Here is a 20,444-nt window from a genome sequence, read left to right as displayed (position 1 = left end):
TGAATTTATACCTCCAATACAATATATGTGTGGAATAATTACAAACACAGCACAATTTAACACAAGATGATGACAACAGAAGTTGGATTTGAATACTCGGTCAAAGTTCACTTTTGGTTTGTTACTTTGAGTCTTGTTTTATGGACTTTTTTAATTTCATATTTTGGATTATTTCAAAGTGCCGTGATTGCCTTTTTTGTTGGTTTTTTACATTTTTAAAAGTACAGTTAATACTTTTTGGGATTCCTGCACTCCTTGCCTCCCCGCGGTGCTGCACTTGCGCCCTCCAATGCCAGGAAAACCTTGCTTATGACAAATTTCTAGGAATTGAACAGGAAACTAGAACTGCAGTTTGATGTGGGTTGGGGAGAGTCAGCTTGTCAGTGCTCAGACTCTATGCTACATTGCATCAAATTGGTCTTTATGTTCTCATCCCAAAAGGAAGCCTGTTCTCCACAATCGGTTTCCTGAATTGTGAAGAAATATATTTTCTCTTAATGCAGTCTCCACAGGGTGTATGCTGATGTTCAACGTCTGTTTTGTGGCAAAGCATCGGCGGAATGGTAAACACTTGGGACATGGCAATAGGTGGTGGCGGTGGAGAGCACTTCACGCCAGTGGGTGTTCTGCTGATGGCGAACGATGTTGCTCTTCTCCCATCTCATTCCACCTTAACAAATCACAAATATGCCATTGTTCCTCAGCTCTTAGACAGCACACCTATAATACATCCAATCTTTATTTACTTCCAGAGGAGCCAATCATGAGTCACGGCGAGTGTCAAAATAAATTAGCAGAGGATATTAATAGCAGCCAAGGAGAGATGCTATCACCAAAATGCTGATATGCAGTGCCCTTTTTGCTTCCACAGATGCTCACCAGTCCGCCTTCCTTCCCCTCTGTCTTAATATTGTGTCGTCATGGTGATGGGTTTTCGTCTTTGTGTCTAATTAAAGAGGGAGGCTTTAGATGTATTGATTATCTGAGATCACAGACTAAGTCCCCTCCGATAGCTTTCTCTGTGTCGTCATCAAACAGCCCATCTTTAATTAGACACTCGTGGGTGGATTTATAAACAAATATGTGTTTTCCCTTCAAACTTTGCGGAGGACGTTTTGTCCGAGAGCTCACCAATGTGACCTTTGCCGTGACAGTAAACACCTTTTTATCTTTTGCTCATCTCCTCCTTTGGATGTATGAAAACTCGAAGCGTCCTGCTGTGTGTCGGCAATCAAATATCTAGATTAAAACACATAGTTTCCATAGTTACCAGAGGGAACGGATAGGAAGGGGATGAGGCACAGCTTTCAGGCGGCTTGTCACATCATGAAACTTCCAAGGCTCCTCTCGCTGTAGGAGCAACATTATGTAACGAAGAGGCGCCTTCATCCACATGCTCACAATTAGCAACAACTTTTATCTTTATAAGTCTCATTTGGACTTGTCCTTGAAAGTGTCTCGTCCTCATGTAACCCTCTGAAAATATCATTCTGGTATATGGTTACACTGCTCACCAAATGATATGCAAATGTAAACAGGGGCACAATTGCCTCCTAAGTCCAAATAATGGCACAGCACAATGGCAGGCCAGGCAAAAGAAAGACTTCAAAGCAGCATCATTGTTTTGTGTTGTCATTTGATTATCTCTAAATAGAGCAAGCTATCCCTTTCAAGGAAAGGGCTAATAATATGCTCACTCACATCCATCTTATTCTTCACACCTGATTCCTTTGTAATTGTTTTCCCCCACTTTCCAAACAGGACACCATATCCCACTACACTTCACATCATAAATAATATGACGAGCGCTATTCTTAGAAAATTTGACAAGCCAGAGGAACAGAGCATTCTCCTCGTAGTAGTTTTTTTTTTCAAGCAAATCAAGCAGGATGAATCGAAAAGGTCCTCAAGTTGCTGTGTAAGGATTCTTGACGTGCAGGTTAATAATGCCTGACAAGAAGAGGTGACTTTGGGTGACCTTGCTGGTTTGACATGGTTTGATGGCTGTATTATTATTTTTATTATTAGTAGTAGTAGTAGTAATATTATTATTATTTTGCCTGACGTCCTCAAAGGAGCTTTGCATGGCTCATTGGGTGTGCTGTGCTTTAATCCACAGCTCCCACTCTGCAAAGATCACCAGCAAGCTGTTGGGCAGGAGGAAAAAGTAATGGAATAACCCACTCTTGTGGCCAATCAGGTTGCTGCACTTACTACAATACATGCAGCAGCTCATGATAAAAATATAAACATTCATGTATTCCATTGTTTATGCCCTCCCTTTTACCCACCGTATTTACCAATTACTTTGTATTTATGACTTTATATTGCTATAGTCACATTCAACCAAGATGAAATGCAAATAGCACGCGGGCCCCTTAACATGGTACAAAATGTTCCAAAATGCCATGACCAAAAGTGAATGCCACAAAATATAGAGCAATGTTTCCCCAAGACACATATTTGACAGTGGAAATAATCATGGCACCACCAAGCATGCTGGCCATATTGTATTGCATATCACAAGGGCTGAGGGCCGAAACCCTTTACCTCCAAAATAGCCACTTTTCAGTTGCAAAAACGGCATGCTTGGTCACTCATTAACATTGTATTATCAAAGAGGACAAGTCATTTTCAAACTTTAGATTGGGCTATAATTTGTAAAAAATAATAATAATGAAATAACACGCGCGTGTGTGGATTGACCAAGAGTACAGACTTTTGGAGCACCCGGAGAAAACCCACACAGGCCCGGGGAGAACATGCAAACTCCACACAGGGAGGCCGGAGCTGGAATCGGACCCGGTACCTCTGCACTGTGAAGCCGACGTGCTAACCACTTTTCTACCGGGCCGCCCTAGATATTTCATTTATACCATGAATTACATTGCCAGGAATAAACAGGAATGGTAATAAACAGGAATGGTGCTACACCGGGGCAATGGGATGCTATTGTCCGTTCAGAAGTTTGTGCAGTTCACAGGTGTCAAACTCAAACGTCATTTTATGTGCAAAAAAAAAGAAAAAGAAATTCATGTGTTTCAACTTGCATGATCCTTGCTAAAATCTGTACCGAAATGTCAAATTTTCAAGTGTAATAAATAGCGTTGAGATTGCGCAGCAATTTTTGTTTCCCTGTTTACACTCACGTGAACAATAATTGGGAAACTATTATACTTGACTTATTTCTAAAGCAGTGATCGATAAATTTGTTGGTTTCACTGTCATAACGGCTCTCCGAGGGAAGAGGTAACTCCAAAGTGGCCCGTGACAAGAATGAGTTTGAAGCCACTCCAGCATTTCATTTGATATTCAAAAATATAATGTTTAACTATTTTCTTAGCCACGCTGTGTATCGGTCAACTATCACTTTAGTTCCGGGAGAAAAAAAAAACTCCTGGAGCCGTGTCTGATAATAAATTAAGCTACTGCTCATATTAATACAAAATTATTTCCATTGGCGAGTGTACTGAATATTCCCCATTCTTTATCACATATTATGTGAAACTACGTTGACCGGGAGCGCACATTCTTCTTTTTTAGAACCATTTGAAAACACGAAGAAGTAGGAGTAACTTTGCCCTGTTCTCGGGTGAAAACATAGCAGTAAAACTAATAGAAATATCTCCCCGTTAACTTGTGTACTGTGTCGACAAACAACACTCTATACACAAACAACACCGTTACTACTTTTAATGAAAAGCGTTATTAAATATTGACCCCAGAGAGGTGATAAATGACACGAAAGGTTTTAATACGCTGTGTTATGAAGTGCTGTGACGCATTTGCGTGTCTCTTTGTTGTATGTCTACACCTCAACTCCTCCCCTCATGGTTCCCTTGGCTTGTGCAGCTTAATGTCTACGGACGGGGTACAGCACACAACTCCTCGAAGCTGCTCGAAATATTACTTAAAAAAAGACAAAGTGGACGATGCCGCAATCGGCCTTTTGTTTATGGAGTCCGTGCAAAGGGTGACGGTTCAAGCTTTGTAGCTGTTTCCACAGCATAAAAAGAAGCACTACCGCAGTATTTTTTTAGCTCACTTGTGAAAGGAATACACGAAAAATGTCGTCTCCAAGTCCGGGGAAGAGGCGAATGGACACCGACGTGGTGAAACTGTATCCTTCTTACAATGTTAAAACAGACACTCACTCGATTTTAAAAAATGACTTTTTAATTTTGGACAGGCGTTACTTGGTGGGTGTTATGCTCTCAACAACAATGGAATATCGGGGAAAAGTGTTTCCCCACGTATTTGTCAATGACATTGATTTGTCTAGCGTTTGCATTATAGTTACTAAGTTGTATGTGTTTAATGTACTGTGCTTTTGTCCACATTCGATGTGTTTCCACTAGGTCAACTAGCCCTTGTTTGCATCGCTGTCATCTACTGTACGTTAGTGGCTAACTCCGGTTGTTTTCAAGCAAGAAAACAAGCAAACAAAATAAACACGTCGTCAGCGCACTCTTTCTAAAACACAGCCGATCGACAGCACATTTTGTTAAGAGCAAAGGTCGACTTTGCTGCCGTTAGGAGTCAGATAAACACTTGTATTCTTTCACAGTTTTGATAAACGGTTGCTAGCTGAAAGAAAACAAACGAAGGCAATGCGAACATATTTGGGGTTCGTAGGTCGAGCAATCGATATGTTATGACGATGAAACTGTGACCCCCACTGGCATATTTTCAATGACAAAAAGAATGATTGCAACAAAGTAACGGTTTCTCGACTTTGAAAAACAGCAAATTCCTAAAATGTGACTTGTTAGCCTTCGGTTTTTGAGGTCGCATAATGATTTTATTTGCTCTCAATCTTTTCTGGAAAATATGTTAAAATATATTTTTAACGTGTATTTCCATTTTTTTTTTGCTGTCGGATGAATTTACTTGAAAAATGTGTTGTCGGGCCGCGTGAGCTCAATTGTTTTGTTTTGGTCCTGCAGCGAGGCGCCTCATTCTGATTGGTCAGCCTGTTACCATCCGGAATATGGCAGAAGGCGGGGCGTACAACACATTTCGCAGCTGATGAGAGGAAGAACATGTGCGATCAGGCCCCAAAAGACTGAAGCTGGTTTTGTCAGATTTTCCACCACTCAATAATTGGGCTGAGAAATAGCAAAAGCATCGATTTACATTTCTTGCATTCAGTATTTATTCTTAGCCACGCTGTGTATCGGTCAACTATCACTTTAGTTCCGGGAGAAAAAAAAAACTCCTGGAGCCGTGCCTGATAATAAATTAAGCTACTGCTCATATTAATACAAAATTATTTCCATTTGCCGAGTGTACTGAATATTCCCCATTCTTTATCACATATTATGTGAAACTACGTTGACCGGGAGCGCACATTCTTCTTTTTTAGAACCATAATGATTTTATTTGCTCTCAATCTTTTCTGGAAAATATGTTAAAATATATTTTTAACGTGTATTTCCATTTTTTTTTTGCTGTCGGATGAATTTACTAGAAAAATGTGTTGTCGGGCCGCGTGAGCTCAATTGTTTTGTTTTGGTCCTGCAGCGAGGCGCCTCATTCTGATTGGTCAGCCTGTTACCATCCGGAATATGGCAGAAGGCGGGGCGTACAACACATTTCGCAGCTGATGAGAGGAAGAACATGTGCGATCAGGCCCCAAAAGACTGAAGCTGGTTTTGTCAGATTTTCCACCACTCAATAATTGGGCTGAGAAATAGCAAAAGCATCGATTTACATTTCTTTCTTTACATTTAACTCTTGTTGTGTTTTTCTAGGCAGCACTGGCTTGATGAAGCATATATTTTAATGGCCAATTAGATTTCAGTCTACTTGTGCGACCATGTCAATCCAATCTAATCCTCTCAGGGCCTTCAAAATGAGTACCGCAGGCCAAATGTAGCTAAAAACTATATTAACAATGAATAATGTCAAATACACCCAGACAAGGTCAGCGGGCGTCTTGTATTTTTCACTCTGGTTGGTGTGAGCAAAATTCATTAACCGCCAACTTTGATTAGCAAAATATAGATGTTTAAATTGGAATTGTTATTTTGTATATTATTAGTATTTGAACGATCAAGGGGGTAAAAAGGCAAAAGGCAAACTCCCTGGATAGGAAATGTTAGGGGAAAAAATCCACCTAATGAAAGAACAGAGTAATTTTTGACTGTGTCAGACAGTTTACGGCAGGGGTGTCCAAACTTTTTGCCAAGGGGGCCAGATTTTATGTGGTAAAATGTCGGGGGGCCGACCTTGGCTGACATTCTTTACATTGAACAACAATATTGTTCAGCAAATTTTAGTAAGCCAGTCTGTTTCACATTTCCATTTTTATTTTAATTTCAACAATCTTAAGAATTTCTTTTGGTTCATTTGAAACAGGTATATCACATGCAACTGCTTATTCACTTGACTTTTTCTTAAACAGAAGTCTCCTGAGTGCAAATTGATTGATTTGAAACATAAAATGTATCACCATGACTTTTCAATAGTCACAAAACCTTTGACTCGAACAACAGGGAAATGAACAAGCAATACACATATCCACAACTGCAAGGATCATTTGAAATATGACATATCAGTCAATATAAACATGGAGTGATGTCTTGTTAACTCGTGAGTGATGCCCTCTAGTGTCTAAATGCTATTACTCATTTAGTGAATGCTATTACTCATTTAGCCACTAGAGGGAAGCAGTACTCTATGAAACATCACTCCCCAGTCTACGAGACCTCAGTCAATGCAACACGTGTTCCATTGCGCCCAACCTGCGGGCCAGACGGCACTGATCTTATGACAGGGGCCGAGGGCCGGATGAAATTCGACCGCGGGCCGGATTTGGCCCGCGGGCCGGACTTTGGACACACCTGGTTTACGGTATGCATCTACTGTTATGCTTGTAGGTGAAGTGTTGTAGAACTGGCCTGCGTTATGCTAACAACTGTTTCTGATGTCTAGTCACTCCTGCAGTTAAATTCATGTCTTTGCAACAGCACCAACCAAAATTGAGCTTTATACTTGTTCTGTGTGTTCTGCTTGTTTATAAATGGTTTAATGAGTACTGTGTTCTCTTTGTTGTATTGCTGAAATGGTGCAAACTGTTGCTTGTTAAGTGGTTTTGTGTTTTTCAGCTGTCATTTTGGAACATATCACTCACTCAACTTATAACTCTGGGATGCTATGATCATGACACAAGACCTAACCTTAAGCAGTCATTCATGTTCCACCACACCTGATGGACAAAACAGGCATGTTGTCCACATGCCAAGGTGGCTTAAAGACACTGCTTTGGGCAAAGAGGAATGTGACTCATAGTCACAGAGTAGGCACACCCTCTTGACTCCGCTGTCAGTTTTCACACTCCAAAGGGACAAAATAATAAAAAATATATAAATACATTTTTAAAATTATTTAAAAAAATATATTTTTTATTATTACTTATTTATTATATTCTTATAATTATATACTTATATACTTATACTTATATACTTATTATTTTTATTTTATATGTATATATTAAAATATATACATACATTTTCTCCTCCGTGAGTCGTCACCTTACCGTGGTGGAGGGGTTTGTGTGTCCCAATGATCCTAGGAGCAAAGTTGTCTGGGGCTTTATGCCCCTGGCAGGGTCACCCATGGCAAACAGGTTCTAGGTGAGGGGCCAGACAAAGCACGGCTCAAAGACCCCTGATGAAGATTAAAATAAATGGATCTAAGTTTCACTTGCCCGGACGCGGGTCACCGGGGCCCCCCTCTGGAGCCAGGCCTGGAGGTGGGGCTCGTTGGCAAGCGCCTGGTTGCCGGGCCTACACCCATGGGGCCCGGCCGGGCACAGCCCAAAGAGGCAACGTGGGTCCCCCTTCCCATGGGCTCACCACCCATGAGAGGGGCCATAGGGGTCGGGTGCAATGTGAGCTGGGCAGCAGCCAAAGCGTTGAGGGGGTCCGTTTTGGGGGCCTCAGTATTACATCCCTGCTTTGTGCAGATGATGTGGTGCTGTTGGCTCCTTCAAACGGGGCTCTCCAACTCTCACTGGAGCGTTTCGCAGCCGAGTGCGAAGCGGTTGGGATGAACATCAGCACCTCCAAATCTGAAACCATGGTCCTCAGTCGGAAAAGGGTGGAGTGCCCCCTCCGGGTCGGGGAGGAGATCTTGCCCCAAGTGGAGGAGTTCAAGTATCTTGGGGTCTTGTTCACGAGTGGGGGCAGGAGGGAGCGGGAGATCGACAGGCGGATTGGTGCAGCGTCTGCTGTGATGCGGACGTTGTATCGGTCTGTCGTGGTGAAGAAGGAGCTGAGCCAAAGGGCGAAGCTCTCAATTTACCGGTCGATCTACGTCCCAACCCTCATCTATGTTCACGAGCTATGGGTCGTGACCGAAAGAACAAGATCCCGGATACAAGCGGCCGAAATGAGTTTTCTCCGCACGGTGTCCGGGCTCTCCCTTAGAGATAAGGTGAGAAGCTCGGTCATCCGGGAGGGGCTCAGAGTCGAGCCGCTTCTCCTCCACATCGAGAGGAGCCAGATGAGGTGGCTTGGGCATCTGATTCGGATGCCTCCTGAGCGCCTCCCTGGTGAGGTGTTCCGGGCATGTCCCACCGGGAGGAGACCCCGAGGAAGACCCAGGACACGCTGGAGAGAATATGTCACCCAGCTGGCCTGGGAACGTCTCGGGATCCCCCGGGGAGAGCTGGAAGAAGTAGCTAGGGAGAGGGAAGTCTGGGCTTCCCTGCTAAAGCTGTTGCCCCCGCGACCCGGCCCCGGATAAGCGGTAGATGATGGATGGATGGATGGATACATACATTTTAATGCCTTGTATATGAGTGAGTACTATAAGATTTTATCTGGCTATGTCCATGAGATGCTTTACACTTTGACGAGTTCACAGAACTGCAACACCCATGTTTCTCCACTCATGACTTTTTCAACAAGGGCCACTATCAGACAAGCACTATCATGCAGTTACAATAGGCCCTGACTATAAAGTCAAAGCCAAATGGTAAGTAGAGCTACACAGCTTAGTTGGATGTATAGATTATCATGATGCTGAACCCGAGTGAACTGTCACACAGTGTGTGGGATTTGGCAGCGAGATTTTGTGGGATTCAAAATTTGAGTTGCAGATGCACAGAGTTGCAAATTTGCATATGTAACAGCCAATAAAAAGTTAACGAGCTTTCAACCCCCCTGAAAAAGGTTTTGGGCAGACGCAAATGGATACTGCCAAGCGATACCGATATGGTAATCAATCATTTACAACAACTTGTCCATCTATCCATCCATTTTGAACACCGCCTATCTTGAACAGTGTCGCGGGGGGGTTGATAGAGCCTATTCCAGCTGACTTTGGCGGAAGGCGGACTTCACCCTGAACTGGCCGCCAGCCAGTCGCAGGGCACATGTAGAGACAAAAAACCCATTCACACCCACATCCAACCGTCACAGAGTGGGAACCTACCTGACACATCCTGCACGTAAGTCAGGCGAGTGTATCACCACACCCTCAGTGACTACAACAACTTATAAACTTAGAACAAAATATTCAAATGGTTTCCTTTATTTTCTCTCTTTTTGGGAGTCAACTTTCTTGACAATCGAGTCATGTTTTTGTGTTTCACTACAACAACAAAAATTATAACGATTGGATGTGGAGCCTCAAAACCTCTTGAAACTTTCTTGGCAACAAAATGTGTTGTTGACCAGTATCATTAGTATTATGATTGGTAGTAGTTTTGCCGGAATAGGTTTTGAGCTGCATTATTTGATCCCTCTGTCACAGAGCCAGCTGCCGATCTACGCACTTAACATCTCGAAGGAGAAAGTAAAAAGTTGGCTTCATGCATCCTGTTGTGTTGTGTGTTTCCCCATCTCGTGGTGTATTTCCTCAACCCGGCATCAGCATAGAGAGCAAGCATGAGGTCACCATCTTGAGCGGACTCAATGAGTTTGTGGTCAAGTTCCACGGTCCTTCTGGAAGTAAGAGCGGCTTCAATTCAACCTCATTGTTTTACCTACAAGGAAATCACAGTTTGGTTTTGGATCATTCCATTTTGAAATCCTGGTTCCCGTCTCCTTCCAGCACCTTATGAAGGAGGCGTGTGGAAGGTCAGAGTAGATCTACCAGAAAAATACCCCTTCAAGTCTCCATCAATAGGTGTGTATTGTTTTTTTTTTTTTTTGTGGGACTTCGGTTTATCACTTGTCCAGTATTTAAAAATCACGCCTTCCTACATTTTTTTTTATAAACAGGTTTCATGAACAAAATATTTCATCCCAACATTGACGAAGCGTGAGTAATTTTTGATTGTCCTATGATTGTTCAGTATTACACTCACCCTTTTAACCTCAAGGGGGTCCTCGATTTACAACGTAGTTCTGTTCAGCGGTGGTGTAGTCTATTACTAACACAGTGGTAAAGTTATAGTACATTTTTGTATGTGCGGAGTTGTTATCCTTTGTGTTTGGGGTAGGAAATGTTTTCTTTTATTTACGGCTGCTTTGCCTCTCCGTGAACCGTCACCTTACCGTGGTGGAGGGGTTTGTGTGTCCCAATGATCCTAGGAGCTAAGTTGTCTGGGGCTTTATGCCCCTGGCAGGGTCACCCATGGCAAACAGGTCCTAGGTGAGGGACCAGACAAAGCACGGCTCACAAAGCCCCTTATGGAAAACAAAATCGATGGTACTCAGTTTCCCTTGCCCGGACGCGGGTCACCGGGGCCCCCCTCTGGAGCCAGGCCTGGAGGTGGGGCTCGTTGGCGAGCGCCTGGTGGCCGGGCCTACACCCATGGGGCCCGGCCGGGCTCAGCCCGAAGAGGCAACGTGGGTCCCCCTTCTCATGGTCTCACCACCCGTGGGAGGGGTCTAAGGGGTCAGGTGCTATGCGAGCTGGGCGGCAGCCAAAGGCGGGGACCCTGGCGGTCCGATCCTCGGCTGCAGAAGCTAGCTCTTGGGACATGGAATGTCACCTCTCTGGCAGGGAAGGAGCCCGAACTGGTGTGTGAGGCAGAGAAGTTCCGATTGGATATAGTCGGACTTGCCTCCACACACAGCCTAGGTTCTGGTACCAGTCCTCTCGAGAGGGGTTGGACTCTCTTTCACTCTGGAGTTGCTCACGGTGAGAGGCGCAGAGCAGGTGTGGGCATACTTATTGCCCCCCGGCTCAGTGCCTGTACATTGGGGTTCACACCGGTGGACGAGAGGGTTGCATCCCTCCGCCTGCGGGTGGGGGGACGGGTCCTGACTGTTGTTTGTGCATATGCACCAAACAGCAGCTCAGCATACCCACCCTTTTTGGAGTCCTTGGAGGGTGTGCTGGAGAGTACTCCTGCTGGGGACTCCCTTGTTCTACTGGGGGACTTCAATGCTCACGTGGGCAATGACAGTGAGACCTGGAGGCGCGTGATTGGGAGGAACAGCCCCCCCGATCAGAACTTGAGTGGTGTTTTGTTATTGGACTTCTGTGCTCGTCACGGACTGTCCATAACAAACACCTTGTTCAAACATAAGGGTGTCCACATGTGCACTTGGCACCAGGACACCCTAGGCCGTAGTTCGATGATCGACTTTGTCGTTGTATCATCGGATTTGCGGCCGCATGTTCTGGACACTCGGGTGAAGAGAGGGGCGGAGCTGTCAACTGATCACCACCTGGTGGTGAGTAGGCTCCGATGGTGGGGGAAGATGCCGGTCCGTCCTGGCAGACCCAAACGTATTGTGAGGGTTTGTTGGGAGCGTCTGGCGGAATCCCCTGTCAGAAGGAGTTTCAACTCCCACCTCCGACAGAGCTTTTCCCATGTTCCGGGGGAGGCGGGGGACATTGAGTCCGAGTGGACCATGTTCCGTGCCTCTATTGTTGAGGCGGCCAATCTTAGTTGTGGCCGTAAGGTGGTTGTTGCCTGTCGTGGCGGCAACCCTCGTACTCGCTGGTGGACACCAGCAGTAAGGGATGCCGTCAAGCTGCAGAAGGAGTCCTATCGAGCCTTTATGGCCTGTGGGACCCCAGAGGCAGCTGACGGGTATCGACTGGCCAAGTGGAACGCAGCTTTAGTGGTCGCCGAGGCAAAAACCCGAGCATGGGAAGAGTTCAGTGAGGCCATGGAAGCCGACTTCCGGACGGCTTCGAGGAAATTCTGGTCCACCATCCGACGTCTCAGGAGGGGGAAGCAGTGCACCACTAACACTGTGTACAGTGGGGATGGGGCGCTGCTGACTTCGACTCGGGACGTTGTGAACCGGTGGGCAGAGTACTTCGAAGACCTCCTCAACTCCACCAACACGCCTTCCTTGGAGGAAGCAGAGCCCGGGGACTCTGAGGTGGGCTCTCCTATCTCTGTGGTTGAAGTCACCGATGTGGTTAAAAAGCTCCTCGGTGGCAAGGCCCCAGGGGTGGATGAGATCCGCCCGGAGTTCCTCAAGGTTCTGGATGTTGTGGGGCTGTCCTGGTTTACACGCCTCTGCAACATCGCGTGGTCAACGGGGAGAGTGCCTCTGGATTGGCAGACCGGGGTGGTAGTCCCTCTTTTTAAAAAGGGGGACCGGAGGGTGTGTTCCAACTACAGAGGGATCACACTCCTCAGCCTCCCTGGTAAGGTCTATTCAGGGGTGCTGGAGCGGAGGGTCCGTCGGGAAGTCGAGCCTCAGATTGAGGAGGAGCAGTGTGGTTTTCGTCCCGGCCGTGGAACAGTGGACCAGCTCTACACCCTTAGCAGGGTTCTCGAGGGTATGTGGGAATTCGCCCAACCAGTCTACATGTGTTTTGTGGACTTGGAGAAGGCGTTTGACCGTGTCCCTCGCGGAGTTCTGTGGGGGGTGTTTCATGGGTATGGAGTACCGAACCCCCTGATACGGGCATTTCGGTCACTATACCACCGATGTCAGAGTTTGGTTCGCATTGCCGGCAGTAAGTCGGAATCCTTTCCAGTGAGGGTAGGACTCCGCCAAGGCTGCCCTTTGTCACAGATTCTGTTCATAACCTTTATGGACAGAATTTCTAGGCGCAGCCGAAGCGTTGAGGGGGTCCGTTTTGGGGGCCTCAGTATTGCATCCCTGCTTTTTGCAGATGATGTGGTGCTGTTGGCTCCTTCAAACGGGGCTCTCCAACTCTCACTGGAACGTTTCGCAGCCGAGTGTGAAGCGGTTGGGATGAAGATCAGCACCTCCAAATCTGAAACCATGGTCCTCAGTCGGAAAAGGGTGGAGTGCCCCCTCCGGGTCGGGGAGGAGATCTTGCCCCAAGTGGAGGAGTTCAAGTATCTTGGGGTCTTGTTCACGAGTGAGGGCAGGAGGGAGCGAGAGATCGACAGGCAGATCGGTGCAGCGTCTGCTGTGATGCGGACGTTGTATCGGTCTGTCGTGGTGAAGAAGGAGCTGAGCCAAAGGGCGAAGCTCTCAATTTACCGGTCGATCTACGTTCCAACCCTCATCTATGGTCACGAGCTATGGGTCGTGACCGAAAGAACGAGATCCCGGATACAAGCGGCCGAAATGAGTTTTCTCCGCAGGGTGTCCGGGCTCTCCCTTAGAGATAAGGTGAGAAGCTCGGTCATCCGGGAGGGGCTCCGAGTCGAGCCGCTTCTCCTCCACATCGAGAGGAGCCAGATGAGGTGGCTTGGGCATCTGTTTCGGATGCCTCCTGAACGCCTCCCTGGTGAGGTGCTCCGGGCATGTCCCACCGGGAGGAGACCCAGAGGAAGACCCAGGACACGCTGGAGAGACTATGTCACCCAGCTGGCCTGGGAACGCCTCGGGATCCCCCGGGGAGAGCTGGAAGAAGTAGCTAGGGAGAGGGAAGTCTGGGCTTCCCTGCTAAAGCTGTTGCCCCCGCGACCCGGCCCCGGATAAGCGGTAGAAGATGGATGGATGGATGGATGGACGGCTGCTTTGTTATTCCTGAGTTAGCGTGCTTCTTGATGGGGTTTCACGTCACAATTTACAGAGTGACAGTTTTTGCCGCACCCGCCTGCAAGAAGCGAAGCCGTGACATTGCGGCATGGACAGCTTTCTTGGCCTGGCCGTCTCCCCAATTCAACATGCATTTTCTTGGTCAGATTCTGAAGAATCTCAGTAATTTTCAACATTTTCTAGAGTCAATAGTGATGGAAGGTCCGTCAGTCCGTCACTGACGCCGCTTGTTTTGCTGACTGTCAGACGAGGCCAGGTTATTTTCCATTCCAGCATCCACTGGTGGTTCGTTTATTATTGGAGTTTAATTTTAATTAGGCGTATTTTGGCCACCTTCATTTTAAGAGCCACGCTATTTGCCAGATGAAGGGGAACGTAACACACTTGAGTTGCTCCAGAAGCTGACTTGATTCCCAATGTGTGTGTGTGGATTTAGATGTGCCTCAATTTTAAGTGTCATTTGTCTTCAGCCAAACACAGCATTGTGAACTACAGAAGATGTTACTTTGTGCTGAGCCAATAGGAGCGCTTGGCGAGGAAATGACTGGCTAATCCTATTTCCTTGTCATTGCTTTTATGTACAAAAACATGATATTCACTTGTTTTTTTGGGGGGGGCGGGGGTTTATGCTGGATCTAAATTTTACGTGTAGAAGCATTCAGTAAGCACCTGAACAAAAATCCGTCGACCTCCAAGCATGGCAGCTGTGGGTGTTTCCTGTGGTCTATGATGTCATGGGAAAACTGTTGCGGCCCCCCCCCCCCCCCATTCATAAACTCGAAATCCTGTATATCAAGACCGTGATAAACTGATGTTCCGCTGTACTTTGTAACCTATTTGTAGTGTTTTACAAAGGTAACCTGTTACATTATTCTGACAGCGTTGCGTGTCCTCTCAGGTCAGGAACTGTGTGTTTGGACGTCATTAACCAGACATGGACGGCACTCTACGGTGCGTCACTCACACTCCAGCTTTGACATTCACTGAAAGCCCTTCTTCAGTTACTTAATGACCATGCAATCCGCAGTGTTCAACTTTGGAGTTAAAGTGATAGTATAGCTGCACGGTTGTAAAGCATCACACTGGTCAACAGAAAATTTTAATCCGAGTTGGCTTTATTTGTTAGGAAATGTGTTTTTGAGGGCATATTTTAAATCAGCGCAAAGCATTCATTTCATAAAGTTGACATGCATCTCTGAATTAAAAAATGAGTACACACTTGATGGCCAGCATTAATTGCCTAACATGTCACTGCTGAACTGTTGTCATGTTCAAGCGCTGTTCGCACAATAAGCACAACACAAACTGGCCTGTTCGCACAAACAGGCCAGTGCCGACATTTGCCGATAGTAAACTATACAGCATGTTCTCAATTAGTATTTAGAAGCCGAGACAGGAAGGTCTGTGGCATCGAAGGCAGCAAGGCAATCACATTTTATGCCCCTCGCCCACTCACCCCCTCAAGTTTGAATGTAACAAGCAACTTCACTGAGATGCAAATCAGCAAATGTCGGTTGAGCTTCTGGTTTGACTGGCTGATTGGCAGCTGAGGGAACACTGTCAAACTGGATTAACCATCGAAAGACAGATCAGGTTCCAAAACTTCAGACTGCCCTTTTAGGAAATGTAATTCATTGAAGTCAATGAGAACAAACTTATACAAAATACCTGAATGAAAAAAAAGTTAATAGATCAGTAAGTGTTGCATTTACGGACAGAAGTGATTGTCCCTCATCTGCACTTTTTCCTCCGCCACATCTCACCTCCAGACCTCACCAACATTTTTGAGTCCTTCCTGCCTCAGCTGCTCGCCTACCCCAACCCCATCGACCCGCTGAACGGGGACGCCGCTGCCATGTATCTTCACCGACCGGAGGACTACAAACACAAGATCAAAGGTGTCATGTGACAATAGGATGCTCCAAATACTTCATCATTTACACGTTAGTCTGCACAAAAAAAGTGTTTGTCCTACATGAACCGCAATAAAGCGTATGTTCATTGTATTATGGGCGTTTGTCCCTCAGAGTTTGGATGAGGTAGCCCCATATTTCCTGCTTGAATCTCCTACCTAACGCCCACTTCTGTCTTTTGTCAGAGTACATCCAGAAGTATGCCACAGAGGAGGCGCTAAAGGAGCAGGAGGAGGGTGGCGGGGACTCCTCCTCCGAGAGCTCCATGTCAGACTTTTCCGAGGACGAGGCTCAGGACATGGAGTTGTAGTTCTTATTTAAGGCAGACTTTTTTTTACAGTGAGATTTTTATGGCTACCTGGGCCAGCGGCACACCTTGCTCCAGGATTTATCATTATCGGGAGTCCGGACTGAGGAAGCTGTGGAAGAAACCATGTCGATTCATCTTTTTCATTCATTCTACTTGGAACTGCAGCATCCGCAAATGCGGTGGGAAAAGTCCCAACAAAACTGCAGTGCGAGTGTGTGAATGTAATCCTGATGATTAGCGGGACTGAGGAGAGACACTGCCTGTTCTCCCGATGTCCCGTTCTTCCTCTCCGTTTTAGGAAAGTTGTTGTTCTCTTGAGTGTCTTTTGTGAATTGGTGTGGCATGACAGAGAGTTTTGTAGGATTTGTCAGTGGTGAGAGGACACCAGGGGCCTGGCCGCACACTGAGTCAGCTCACGTGAGAATTTAGTTGGATTTTGTGTGAAAGCCTAGTTGAAAATGGGCACTTTTTTAAAGAAACATTTTATGAAGTCCATGCGATCAGTTATGCAGTTTACAAGCTTGCTAGTTGGTTAGCAAGCACATTGTTGGTTGGCTCGTTGGTTAAAAATTCTGTAGCAAGTAATTAGTCACCATAACTACTATCTATTTTATTAGTTAGGTAGCAAGTTGATAGTCAATTGTCAAGCTACCATCTAATTGGTCAGTAAAATGAATTTTAGTTTCCAGGATTATGCCAAAGCTACCTAAACTAGTTTGACCCTCTTTGAAACAAAGTATATCTATTTTTTTCAATTGTTATACCTAAATAGGACCATACTTATTTGTTTAATAATATGCCTTTGAAAAAAAAAACTTTAAAATGATGTTAAAATATTTGTGGCAATTCTAGCATTTCAGTGTAGCATGTCGGCCATGTTGCGAAGAGTCTGGCCTTGTATTTCATAGTGCTTCCCTTTGTAGAAGAATGTAATGTGAGCAATAAATGATGCATTATTTTTGGTACAATTTCCAGATACATTTTCGTGAGAACAGGCTGCCTGCGGCATTCTGTGGGTCCTTGTTTCATTGTTGCCTATTGCTTGTACCTACTATACTAGTTGTTTGACTTGCGTAGGGATGTTTCTTTTCTCGCAGTGAATCCAATAACACATGTACATGTTTGGGTTCCTGTGAAGTCGAGGAATAGTAGGACTGGACTCGTGTCAATCACATCTTATATGCAAAATGTAAAATGTTACATTCATTGTCCAACTGAAGTGCTCTTTTTTATTCCACGTACAGCCATTCTACATTCCTACAATACTTCTTTTGGTCACTTGCTAGTTTGACGGCTGATTGCAACAGGACCAAATATCAAGTAGATCTACACTCAGAAAAGGTAGTAATTCTGAAGCATTGATACTATGGTAAATTCACTGTTCTGTTTGACTCCTGGCCATTCTCTTGAATAGTCGGGAAGTAAAATCACAATTAACACATCCCATGACACAAGGTAATCATTTAGGATAATCTTTTTGCGACAGACCGATTATCAGGCCTTTTCTGATTTTACTCAGAAGAAGGGAAACATAATTTTCAAATTTGGCCAGATAATCCATATTTGGGAATTAGGCATTAGTCGTCGTGATAAATTGCTCCAAATAAAATCAGCATGCATGAACACGCACGCACACACACACACACACACACACACACATGCACACGCGCACACATATTTACATATGTGTGTTGTTTTTTAACAAATGGGTAATAAATGTCCTCTTGTGACTTGAAAGAAATAAAAAAAATATATCACACAATGTCTTGGTGTCATTTTCATAATGCATAACAGAGATTTAGCTTTGTCGACATGCATCATGACTACATCGTGTTGATAAAGGTTTACGAAGGTGCTGACATCCATTGTGGACTTACGAATTACTGTACCCGTATTAAATTTCCCCAGTGTGGGACGAATAAAGGATATCTTATTAGCCAAACATGAACATTTTTGTTTTGCTTAACAAAGTTTGCTAACAAGTTAAATAATAAGCTTGGTACCAGTAATTAGTCAGCTAGCAAGCTACATTGTGAACGCTAGCAAGTAATTACCAACCAAGGTAATTTGTTTGTTTGCTTTTTAGGTCAAGCTAATCTTTATTGTCAAATATGCTTTATGTATTGTTAAAGGAATGTATTCCTTACTGTGATGTTTTTAGCCCCAATCTGTTGTTGGTTCTGTTCAAACACGAAAACAAAGAATGTAGAATGGTGTTGAAGGTATTTACTGCTCACTGTGATTACAATCACCTTTAGTGCACCTCGGCCCCCACCCCTTTTAGGGCCCCCTCTAGTGGACATGTTCGACATCAAAAGAGTAACTTATCTCACGCATCTGTGTTCCTGCCATCACATCAAAGCTCAGACCGAAGACAATGGTGGGTCGTGGTGGTCTGGTCTCACCTCACCACTCCCAACTTTTTCCAGCCACACCGGGTCAGATGACATGTTCATTTCTTTTTTTCCGGGATTTCCATGGAGGCGTAACTCCCCGCTTTTCATTATCATATGGTCTCTATATATTCTCATGACTGCATTTTTTTCCTACGCTTCCTGGCGAAATCTTAGACTCTCAGGAGCCCGAATCGATTCGTGTTGCGTTGTGATAAACTGAGAAAATGATGACGTGGTGTCGGGTCTTCTTCCGCCTTATAGAGAAACAAAAGAATCTGGTGGGGGTGGGGGGGGGTGTATAAGGACATGGATAGATCCCCTCCTCTACAGTATAAGAACCTTTTTATGTGTCTAGAGTTGAATAGTTAAAACATAAAAATTATAACGTTTAAAATAGACAGCAACTCCGTCAAGATGGTTTTCCTTTGATCGTTTTAAATTCATGGCCCAGAAGTGTTTTTCACACAAGCGTGTAATTATAAAATAGATTAGCGGGGTCTAGATAAATCAGAAACAAATACACATAATACATCTCGTGAGGGAAATTTAATTGTCGTAGCTGCAACCCTCACACGACCCAAAGAGCCCACTTGTGTTAGAATGTTGTCTCACTTGTCCACTGGAGGGCATCATAGTTAGAATTACAGCCGTTGCTATTCCAAACTACAACTACAGTCATAAACATACAGAAGTGTTAAAACATGATCAGTTTTAAACGAACACTACTCCCTCTATTAGTTACAATCAAAAATAAGCATTTTTGTCAAGGCATTTTCGGGGTAGGGTAGGGATACAACTCTTTCAGGTGTACCGAATGAATTGCCCTTTTGCAATATGTCTAAACAACTTCTGTTAGTAAATTACCCAACGAAATGATGGCATAGCTTCTAAAAGTTCATGTTATATTCATGCTATACAGCAGTGGTCACCAACATGGTGCCCGCGGGCACCAGGTAGCCCGTGAAGACCACTTGAGTAGCCCGCCAGTGCCTGGACATTGTGATTTGCTAGTAGAAATTATGATTTAAAAATGCAAACATTGGCAGTACTGTGAGACATTTCGAAACACGATCAAAGTCTGACAATTTAAATCATCAAGTATTAAAAATAACACATCCTCATATTATTGAAGGTATTTTGGACAAATATGTTATTTCAGACGTGTATCAATTTGGTAGCCCTTCACACAATCGGTACACATGAAGTTGCTCTCACCCTCAAAAATGTTGGTGACACCTGCTATACAGTAACGTTGCAGTGGCAATGATAATCTCTTCTCTTGAGTGAAACATATTCATTTATGTTTCTTTCATTTCATGAAATTTCAGTTCTACTTCCGGCAGTTTAAATTTCAATTGCTATTCCGCTTTCTTTTTGTCACCTCAATTCTAATTCAATTTCAAGAACTGAATAGGAATGTAGGGACCATTCTGAATTCACTTTTGAATTTCGTACAGCCTTGGCGTGCATACAAAACAACACTATGTCCTTTGAACATATAGCTATTAAAATCTGCTACATGATGCATGCAGGCGAGCAGGATGCACAAAAAACTCCACGAGTGGGTTTCGGTGTCAATTTTTGGAACGTTTGTAACCCAAACCTGGAGCGTCCCACTCGGACGCGCGCAGCTTGTCAAGCATGACGCACCTGTTCCTGATTTCTCTCTCTCTCTCTCTCTCTCGCTCTCTCTCTCTCTCTCTCTCTCTCTCTCTCTCTCTCTCTCTCTCTCTCTCACTCTCTCTCTCTCTCTCTCTCTCTCTCTCTCTCTCTCTCTGTCTCTCTCTCTCTCTCTCTCTCTCTCTCTCTCTCGCGTGCTCTCTCGCTCGCCCCCGACACCCGAGCGCAATCTAATAATCAGCCACAGCAGGTGGCCATAAATGTGCCCACTTGTAGTGCTAGTGACATTACACTGTACTTGCATTAAATGCAAATAAGGATG

The 20,444-nt window shown here is 44.9% G+C and overlaps 1 protein-coding gene across 2 annotated transcripts; it reads left to right on the top strand.

The window, feature by feature from the left end:
- The first annotated feature begins 3,820 nt into the window (after positions 1-3,820).
- On the top strand, positions 3,821-18,730 carry LOC127597323 (ubiquitin-conjugating enzyme E2 H-like). 2 transcript variants are annotated; one of them, XM_052060318.1, is made up of 7 exons: positions 3,821-4,120; positions 9,883-9,959; positions 10,063-10,137; positions 10,233-10,272; positions 14,782-14,834; positions 15,653-15,781; positions 15,982-18,730. In XM_052060318.1, the coding sequence occupies exons 1-7, from the start codon at positions 4,068-4,070 to the stop codon at positions 16,104-16,106; spliced, it is 552 nt and encodes a 183-aa protein (XP_051916278.1). In that variant the 5' UTR covers positions 3,821-4,067; the 3' UTR covers positions 16,107-18,730. The 2 variants fall into 2 exon arrangements, with proteins under 2 accessions (XP_051916278.1, XP_051916277.1); XM_052060317.1 differs by having other exon boundaries at positions 14,764-14,834.
- The last annotated feature ends 1,714 nt before the right edge of the window (positions 18,731-20,444 follow it).

This window comes from Hippocampus zosterae, chromosome 3 (assembly GCF_025434085.1).
Source record: "Hippocampus zosterae strain Florida chromosome 3, ASM2543408v3, whole genome shotgun sequence".
Taxonomy (NCBI): domain Eukaryota; kingdom Metazoa; phylum Chordata; class Actinopteri; order Syngnathiformes; family Syngnathidae; genus Hippocampus; species Hippocampus zosterae.
This window is presented reverse-complemented; position numbering and strand designations above follow the sequence as displayed.

Bases quoted from the DNA above. Each gene is read 5' to 3' on its own strand.
- LOC127597323 (XM_052060317.1), top strand. From the start codon at position 4,068: ATGTCGTCTCCAAGTCCGGGGAAGAGGCGAATGGACACCGACGTGGTG. The intron at 10,273-14,763 runs GTGAGTAATTTT...TTATTCTGACAG, and splicing joins CATCCCAACATTGACGAAGC to CGTTGCGTGTCCTCTCAGGT. The intron at 14,835-15,652 runs GTGCGTCACTCA...TCTCACCTCCAG, and splicing joins GACATGGACGGCACTCTACG to ACCTCACCAACATTTTTGAG.